The following is a 9,569-nucleotide window of genomic DNA, read 5'->3' on the forward strand; positions in this document are numbered from 1 at the left end:
GAGAAGTGTTAAGACTTACGACTGTTCAGATATTATTCAAATAACCTTGATGTTTAGCTTAGAATTCACACTTGAAAGAAAACTAGAAGTTACACATTTAGGTTATATCCTTTTTGCAGAAAGTTTCAACATGATTTACAGTAATAAAAATAAAATAAAAATTAAAACTCCTAAAAAATACCAAGAATCCACAAGACCAAAAGTGCAGGAATTACTACCATGACCCAAGGGGAACACACAGAGTTAACTTCAAATGAACAACTCCACGAAGCAACATGTTAGAAGAAACATGCCAGCGCTGTCTGCTATAAGCGAGCAAACTAGATCTGAACTAATCTGGAATAGTGAACATTCACTCCAGTCCTGCACTTCATACATGACATTGTCTTTCAATAGAAAATTCTCCTCCCTCATTTCACTTAGATTGTAAAATAGCTGATGTCCAATGATGTGGAATTAAACTGCAAGAGTTGGCCTGAAATTACCATGAATCCTTCAAAGTATCCTATGAGCACCTGTTCCGAGAATTATAAAAATTATAAACAGAGAATAATTCTGTATGTATTGTATTCTCTCCAGCTCTGAGTACCCTTATGCAAGTAGTGCATATCATAAAAAACATTTTTATCAAGCATCACTAAGTTGTAAAATCAATAAAGAATGAGACCTATTCCTTTATTCCCCTCTCAGAACAGATCTGAAACAAATTAGTATCAAAAGCTATGAGAACAGGAATCTATCAAAGTAACTGGAGGAACTATTAAGACATGTTTCTCCAACACACTCCAGAAATTACAGCGAAAGAGACTAGAACAGCAAGACAGACATGGAGACACACCCTCACTGGCTTTCCCTTTTGAAGAAGTCAGCCTATCATTTCCAATGCCTAAGTCCAGGCAAGACTGCAGTAGGAAGACAGGCAGAAACCTCAGGAACAAGACAAGACCTTTGGGACCATCTTCTTCATCTGGGTTTATAGCAACAGTCTTTACTCCCAACAGGATAACAAATCAAAGCTTCAGAATGCTTCCTCAACAAGCCCAAGATTTCAACAAAATCTTGGGGGAACAATTTCTTTGCAGCAAGTAGAAAGCAATCTAGCTTTGACTTGATTACTTTGATTAAGTAGTACACACTCCTTTCTTCCACCTTGCCCTATTTATCCTAAATATTTTTCCCTTACCTCTCCATTAGCATCTTCTTCCCTGGCCAGTCTGTTATGCAACTCATACTAACTCCTAACTGTACCCTTCCTTCATTGTTCCTGACCTTTTCCTTCCACATTTTAGCCCCAGTTTGTCCTCACTCTATCTTTGGCTGTCAGCCTCTCCTCAGTGCCTATCGTCACACTACTTCTGTTCACCTCAGCTCAAAAGGTATCACATTATGTTGTCTCCATCCTCCTCTCACATTTTCTCTTACAGTTATTTCTCCCTCCCTAATTCCTATCTGCTCAAGTAGATACATGAAAGATTGCATTGGCTGAAATTCCATGGACTGCCCCTGCCCACTAGAAAGCATTAGAGCAAATTAATCTACTTGTATCAGCAGTTCATTCCAAAACCTCAGAAGCTAATTCAGTCACAGCTGTTAATAAGTCAATGATTTTGAGAAGAGAGAATTTAAGACTCAGATCCACACAAACTATAGGAAATACTGGAGAGGAGTAATGAAAATTTAGCTAGTATCCTTTTGGAAGAAAAAAAAAAAGTGCATGCCTTCCAAATCTAGCAATTAAGTTACATGATTAAAGCTATAACCATAGCAAACAATAAAAAGTGAATGAGCAAACAATAAAAAGTGTATGAGCTTTTAAAAGTAAGTCACTAGCTGGAACCACTACTTACAAGGTCTTAACACTGGATGAAGGAAAAGTTTGGGAGGGCAAATGAGCGTGAGGTTGGAACAGCCACCATTTCAATGGGTTAACAATATTATTCCTCCCCTATCTACTTTTCTTCCCAGGCTATGATTTGTCCTGGGAATAAACAGACCCTTGGGTCTCCAGGGCTTCATTCCTCTAACATACTGCCAAGTAAATGAACACTTTCATCAAAAAAAAAAAACCCAACACAAAGAAAAAAATCCAACAAAAAAACCCAGCCAAAACTCTGCAATAAATAACTGATATCAATACTTCCAAAACTCCAAGCAATTTAAGGTGCCATCAGACTGTCCTAAGAGACATGTTAAGAAATTATTACATCATTTTTAAGTAATCAACAGAAACAGGGTTTTTTACTCCATCTTGCTGGAATTTTTGAAGCTGTCTATTATCAAAAACTACTTAATGATCAGATCTTTCCCTCTTTTCTCCCTCTGTTACAACAGGATTTTTTTTTTTTAAGTTTACGCTGAAGTCCAAAACCCAGCTTCACCTCTGAAGCTATGGCATCCTGTAACTCACTGCCTATATACTTATATTTGGACAAGCTGTCTGAAGTGGTGTATTTATTACATAAAACATGGTACCTCTCTGTATCTTTTATCATTTGCACCTCACATCTCAGGCAGGTTAGACATAACATGCACCACACTATGATGCATTAGACTGCATTAAGATATCCAAACTCTCCATTAAAATTCGAAGTTAAAACACACACATAGGTTTTACTACTACTGTAAATATTTTTCTGTGCCATAATACCTCAAGCACTTTTTGCTACTTTTCTGTAATAACTTCAAGTGGAGTCTGCTCAGAACTGGCAACTGGCAGCCTATTACACACGATGACGCGACTAGCAGTAAGAGAATCCATTCCTCAGGAGCAACTTCTAAGGTTTGCTGAGTCACAATCGAGAGCTTAAGAGCATCTCTCAACTGAACTGTTTTTATCTAACATGGTTAACAAGTTAGTCATTTCTGTTACATGACACTTTTTCCATCTTGTCATAATTTACAGAGCTACTAGAAGCTAAAAAATGTTGATCCAGGATTATCCAAAAATCAACATAATATAATCTTGATAAATATCTAAAGTATTAAACAATGCCAGTTGTAAAGACAGATAACTACTAAGGGAAAGTAGGAAAATGTTAAGATAAAGTGATAATGTGTTAGATATAAACTCAGATGGCTCATTACAGTGAGCCAGAATGACTGAATTTCAGAAACATTTTAGCCAAAGGCTACACTTTGAACTCCTAAATTTTTTATTATCTTTGGAATATGACCAGTTTAGGATTTTCTGCATCCATTTTCAACACATAAGGCAACCATTTGCTTAACAAAACATCATAGCCCTAGGTTTATAAGAAGTGCACACCGTATTTATACTGAAAAGCTACTTTCAAACAAACTTTGATTTCCTATTTGGAAATTACTATTCAGATATTTTTTATTTATAGGCATATCCAGGTAATTTTTATTTATATGCACATTCAGCATTGGGATACATTAGTTACAATGTTAACAAAGTTATTAACGCATCAACACCATTAACATAATTTGTATATGGGAAAAAATACTAACACACTTAGAAATATGAACTATCTTCACATTAAAGGTGTAAGAACAAGCAAAATTTTGGGGCTAGCAGACAAACTGATAACTTAGAAATGAATATGATTTGGATAAGACAGCAGTCATATAAAAGGCTGTTTCTCTTAGCAGTATGTTTACAGTATCTAGACTTCAAAGTTTATAGCTTGAGATTTGAAAGTTTTAAGCATAAAGTACAGAATTCAGTAAATTACAATCTCAATGCCAAGCAAGCCAACAAAAACCAGACAAAACAAGCTTATATTCTACATAATGTATCAATGGGGAGCATACATTGAGAGATTTACTCCCCCAGCAATCAAATAAAAGTCACAGGTAGAAAAAGAATCTAAATCAGGCCACACAGGCGAAGTAGCAAAAGTCTCAGTCCCATTGCTATCCCTTTTCTACACGCAAGATCTGCCAGTTAAGTCCAGAAGGACCTACTGTAAGACATAAGCTACATCATTTACATTAGCAGAACAAGACTTTGTGAGCATGGCCTGTTACACTGCTCTAGGGACACATCAGAGAGCATTTTGAGGACTAAAAGAGGTTCTTTAATGCTGTTTCTACAATACTTGTCTACTGAAATCTCTCGCTAACTTTTAAGAAATGTAGCAGGGGTTTCCCCCCATACGTGCGCCAGCTTCTTTGATTTGTAATATTAAGTTACTAACACTAAAATGTCTCCGTCAGTCAGTTTTGATCAGTATAGGCAACTGATGCTGTGTGACACAAATGCACTGTGAAAAGTTATTACTGCAGTAACTAAACTGTCATGACAGGGTTCCCATTGTAGAAGTCTACGAGAGATCGTGTGGCTTTGGGGGCTGTACTAACTGTAGTCACACCTACTCTTTCAAATGTTTAAAAGTAATTATTTATGTAGTCAGATTGGAAAAAAAATAAAAATCAGATTTAGCTGTTCCAACATGCTTTACATTTCCAATAAAAAAAGTTTAGCAGTGTCTTTTGCTTTTCTGAAAGGGAGGGTGTGGGTCTGTTTTGGTATTCAGAAAATTAACACATGATGAAAGCGTATGGTAACATTACTTTAGTAAAGCTGGTAAGTTATTCAAAAAATGTACATTGTCGCAGAGATTAACATAACAGTTTCAACTTGTGACTAAAGTTCAGTAAGTCTTACACTTGTATTCTCCACATTATGAGTTAATCTCATGAGATACTTTGATTTATGCTTTTGAGATCTTTGCTGTTAGAAGAAAAATGCAGCAGCTGTATTCAAACAGCATGCAAAGATTCTGAATCCAGAGTGAAACAAAGTTTCACATAGAGAATTTTGACTATTTATCTGTACAGCAGTTACCTACTACTCACCAGTTGTGCAACAAAAAGCAGACCTCCAATCTCCGTGATTGAGTTTGATTGAAATTTAACATGGCACCTTAAAGTTTGTGATGACAAAAATAGTTTTACTGAGCTTAAACTCAGTTTTAAACTTTTAAAAAAATGTAAAAAGTGTAAATCTTTGAGGGTTTAAAGGGATTTTGTTTGCTTACTTGCACTGATAGCAGCAATAACCTCGCCATATAAAGTTCTTTCGCATGCTAAGTTACAAAAACCAGGAGACTATCCTACTACTGAGACAGCTACTAAAGCTCCCCTTCCAGTCTCCCAAAACTAAGATTTTAGGATTTCACAGAGAACAAAACAGAAACTTAAAAATGAAAGAGTTTTCAGCGTTAAAGTAAGGTATTTTACTCACTAAACAGCAGAGTATTTCCACACGGCTAGACAAGTAAATTGGAAATACACATCTATTACACAGCATTCTTTCCTTTTACAGAAAGACAGCAGAGGTGGTAAAAGAATACAGGTAGTATTTCCCATATAACCCCCTAGGAACAACTTGCACGCAAGTAGTTTAAACCGTAAGAAAACCTGCTGTTAGAAGGGAGCGTTTTTTAACTTACTAGTGCGTTTCCAAACCGAAAAAGCTTCCAACGAGGGGATGTTACCAGCCGTAAGGCACACCCTCACTTACCGACACCAAGAGATTAAACAGCGCACCTTTCAAACAGAGCTTTGTTTTGTTTCAACGGCCATAAAGAGGAAGAAAAAAAGGCAGCAGAAGCTGGCTGATGCGCTCAGCCGGGATCTCCCAGAGCCGCTGCTAAACGCCGCGTCCTGGCGGGCGCTGCCCTTTATCTTTCGGAAGAATGCGGCGAGGAAGGCAACGAGGGACGCGGTGTTGGAAGTGCAAACAAAGGAAGAAAGTCACCCCAAGGTACTTCCTCGCCGCGAATCGCCCCTGCCGGCTTACCAGGGAATTAAGTTTGCAGTGGCCCATCGGAAGCATCCGAAGACACCTTGCCTCCAGGGGAAAATATCACCGCCGCCCCTTTTCCTCGACGCAACTCAGGAGCAACCTGCCGCCTGAACTAACTCCTGCCGGCTAAACTGCCGGCTCTCAGGGGAGCGCGGCCGCGCCTCCAGCCGTGCCGGCCGCGGGGGGAGGCAGCGGGGCGCCCGGGCCCGCCGAAGCACGGCGGCCACCCCGGCCCGGCCCGGGCCCGCGGGCGGGGGATAAGGGGGAGGGGGCCGGCGCCGCTCCGCAGCCCCTTCCCGCGGGCCCCCGCGGCACAAGGCGGCCGCTCGCCCACCCCCTCCCGGCGGCCTCGCCGCGCTCCCGGCCTCCCCTCAGGGCCGCAACTTCCCGAGGGGGTCCGCGCCACCCGGCCGCCCCCTCCTCGCGCCGCCGCTGCCCGCCCTCCCTCGCCACCAAAACTTCTCCCAACTCGCCCGGCTGGCCCGGCCGCGCCGCGCCGCACTTCACCTCACCTCTCCGCGGCTCGCTACCTGCGGGGCGGGGGCACGGGCCGGGACCAGCCCCGCACGGTGCCCGCCGCGCCGCTCCCCCTTTCTTCCCGGGGCCCCAGCGCGCCTCTCCGGTGCCCCTCCGCCCCCCCCCCGCCGCCGTATTCCTCCGCGGCGCTGGACTCCGGAACTCGTTTTCGCGGCGCTCCGCGGCCGCGGGAGCGGCGGCAGCCTCCGCACCGCGGCCGGCCTCCCCGCCCAGGGCCCAGCCCCGCCGGGGAAGGGCGAGAGGCGGAGAGGGGGAGCGGGGGAAGGGCGAGCCAGAGCCCAAGCCCTTTCTCCCGGTGGTCCGGCGCTCACGGGGACGCCAGCGGGGCCGGAGTGGGGGGGAAGCCCTCACCTCCGCCGCGCTCACCCCGCTCCAGCCCGGCCGGGGCGGCAGGGAGCGGGAGGTGCCGGTCCGGGGACGCAGGCGGCTTCGCGTGTGGCGAAGTCGTCCCTCGGAAAGGCTACTCGGAAACTTCAGAAGGCTGCTGCCGGGGGACGTCTTAACGGGGATGGAGACGCGACCGTCAGAGCCCACGGGAACAGCCGGTCCTCGATGGCGGGGCTTTGCCGTCCGAGGAGCAGCGGGTACCCGGGACAAGCCCCGCCGTCCCCACTCGCGCCGGTGGCAGCGAGGACCGCCCTGCGGCGACCGCAGCGCCTGGGCGGCCGCTGGCCCTTCCCCCGTGCGGCGAGCGGGAGGGGGCGCGGGCGGCCGGGCTGCCGCCCCCGGGCCGCGCCGGCCGGGCTTGGCCTCCCGGCCCCGGGCTGGGCTGGGCGAGCCGCCGCTTAACGGCCGCGCGGAGGGAGGTCTCCCGGCAGAGGCCGAAAAGGAGCGACGGCTGCCGCGGTTCCCCGCCACCGTTTTAAGGAGTAGCGCCGTGCCCCGGCGCCGGGAAAAGCAGCGGCGGGGGGAGCGTCTGCGGAGCCGGGGAAGCCCGGCGGCGGCGACGACGACGACCACCCCCCGGGCCCGGGGAGGGGGTGCGGGCTACCTCGGGCGGGGAAGCGCCCCGCAGGACTCATGCTGAAGGGGCGGCCGTCAGCCAGCCCAACGTTAAAGATTAATACTCCGAAATAAGTCCTCGGAGGATTCCCCGCTCATTAATAAGTGATCACGCTTAATAACGATCAAACGTTTGCCTGGGGGATCCCGACCCAGCGGGCTCACGGCGAAGCTGGGCTGCGGGCGGCAAGAAGCCGGCGGGGGCGCATTAGCCCCGTCAATAAATAACGCCGGCTGCGCAGGGGGCCCTTCTGGAACCACAGCCTCGGGCGCCCGCGGCTGCAGATCGGGAGGAACCGACCCCCCTTTCGGCAAGCGCCGGCTTTCCGGTTCACCAGCCCGCAGCCGGGAGGCTCCGCCGTGCAACGCCTCCGCAGCGCCCGGGGCCGCCCCCGCAGCACCCCGGTGCCCGGGCACCGGCCGCCCCGCGGCGGTGGCGGCGGCGGCGGCGGGGCCGCAGTTCCGCGGCGGCCGGGCAGGGGGCGCCGCGCCACAGCGCACGGGCGGCCGGGCAGGGCGCCGGCAGCCAGCCCGGGCTCGGCGGAGCGGAGCCGGTAGCCCGCGGCGCCGAGCCCGGCTCTGGCTGCGGGCGCTCGGGTCGGGAAACCTGCGTGCCGCCGCGTGCGTGAAAGTGGCGGTATAGCCGGGGGTGCCCTCAGCCCCAGGTACGCCTAGCTTTGGATAAAGTCGATGTGCATCTAGAGAGAGAGAGATACAGAAACGCACATATACTACACAGTTAGAAACTACTGGTTGATGCGAAGAGCTGAGTATTTTCAAGGCGGCAACGAACTAGAGCACCGAAACCGCTCATGCGAAATCACCTCTCCGGGCACCCCGCTGATAATAAACTCATTAAACAAAGAACTCACCAGACCAGCTGGACTCGGCTCTCTTCTCCCAAAGTCCGCTCCAGCTCGGTTCATCTCCGCGCGCTTCCTCCCCCCCTGTCTGTTCTGTCCTTTTGAGAAGAAGCGAGCGATGCCCCGGTGCCCACACACCTCTAGAGCGCGAACTCCGCCGCGGCCCCGGCGCTCAGCGCGGCCCCGGCGCGCAGCAAGCGCGGCGCCCGGCCCCATCGCCACAGCGCGGCATGTCGGCTCCGACCCATCCGCTGCTTTAAACTTGAACGAGGGTGGGCAGGAAAAATAGACGGGGAGGGGGAGAAGAAAGGAAAAAAAGAAAAAAAAATAAGGCGAAAGGGAGGGAGAGATCCAACTTTCTTAAGACATGTCCAGGCAAAGAACGGGCAGAGTTGAGGAGTTGCAGCAGCGGAGAGTGAGAGTGGGGAAGCTGCGCCGGATCGCCGATTCCCTCCCTCCCTCCTTCCTTCCCCCCGCCTCCCTCCCTCCCTCCCTCCCTCCCTCCTTCCCTCCCTCTCCCTCTCCCTCTGCCTTCTTTCGCGCTCCGTCCGTCCCCCTCGGACCGTGCTCTCGGCAGCACCACCCCCCCTCTCCCCGCCGCTGCAGCGGAGCGCGGCGGCAGCAGCGGCAGCGCGCCCCGCTCCGCGCCCCCGCTGCCGCGCACCTGGGCCGCGGCCGCCCGCCCGCAGGTGAGGCGAGGCGAGGCGAGGGGCCCTCCAACCCCCCGCCGCCCCCGGCCCCCCTCCGCCGTGACTCTCCGCGGCCGCCGCTGGTCAGGGGCCTCGCCGGCTCCGCCGCCGCAGCGCCGCTGGGCTCGGCGGGACGCCGCTTCCCCCGCCGCAGGGCTCCTCCTCGGCGGGGCACAGCCGCTAAAATAAGCGGTGACTCCAGGTGGGCTGAGCACGGGGATCTCCCACTCTCCCCCGCCACGCTAAGACTGGAATAGCTCTCCCTCTGCCTCTCCCTCTCCTCTGTTTTTCTTTTTTTCCTCATTTCCTTTTTTCTTGTCCTTTTTTTCCCTGTTTCTTATCCTTTTTCTTCTTCCTCTTCTTTTTCCCTTTTCTTCCTTCCCTTTTTCTTTTCTTAGGGGAGCTGTATTTTTCAAGGCACGGGAAAGAGTCGTGTCCCCCCCCCCCCCCCCCAAAAAAAAAAAGGCAAAATGGCAGCTCCTTCTCAAAAATAATAAATCATAACCAAGCAAGGCATATTGATACTGTGGTTCTCCCTCATTCAATGTAAGCCCAAACCAATTGCTTCTCCTTGACAAAGTCCAGGAGAGGTGTCACTGCCAAGTGGCAGGGATCAGCTGAAAGCAGGGGCCTGAGTAGGTCCTGAATGGTGGGGTTATAAAATTTTGGGAGAACTACAGAAAATGCTTAAAAGTTATTTACCTG

General features: G+C 49.8%; 1 protein-coding gene across 8 annotated transcripts in view; it reads right to left on the reverse strand.

The window, feature by feature from the left end:
- FAT1 (FAT atypical cadherin 1) overlaps positions 1 to 8,624 on the reverse strand; it is a 113,379-nt gene extending 104,755 nt beyond the window's left edge. For 6 of the 8 annotated variants that reach the window (XM_069788845.1, XM_069788811.1, XM_069788819.1 and 3 more), the window contains exon 1: positions 8,185 to 8,623. In XM_069788845.1, coding sequence (XP_069644946.1) covers positions 8,185 to 8,391 — 207 coding nt within the window. In that variant the 5' untranslated portion in view covers positions 8,392 to 8,623. Of the gene's footprint in view, positions 1 to 6,285; positions 6,385 to 8,184 lie in introns of those variants that run through there. The other 2 variants (XM_069788827.1, XM_069788836.1) reach the window with 2 other exon arrangements.
- Positions 8,625 to 9,569: the final 945 nt, after the last annotated feature.

The sequence above is a fragment of the Haliaeetus albicilla genome, chromosome 1, assembly GCF_947461875.1.
Source record: "Haliaeetus albicilla chromosome 1, bHalAlb1.1, whole genome shotgun sequence".
In the NCBI taxonomy this organism is placed as follows: domain Eukaryota; kingdom Metazoa; phylum Chordata; class Aves; order Accipitriformes; family Accipitridae; genus Haliaeetus; species Haliaeetus albicilla.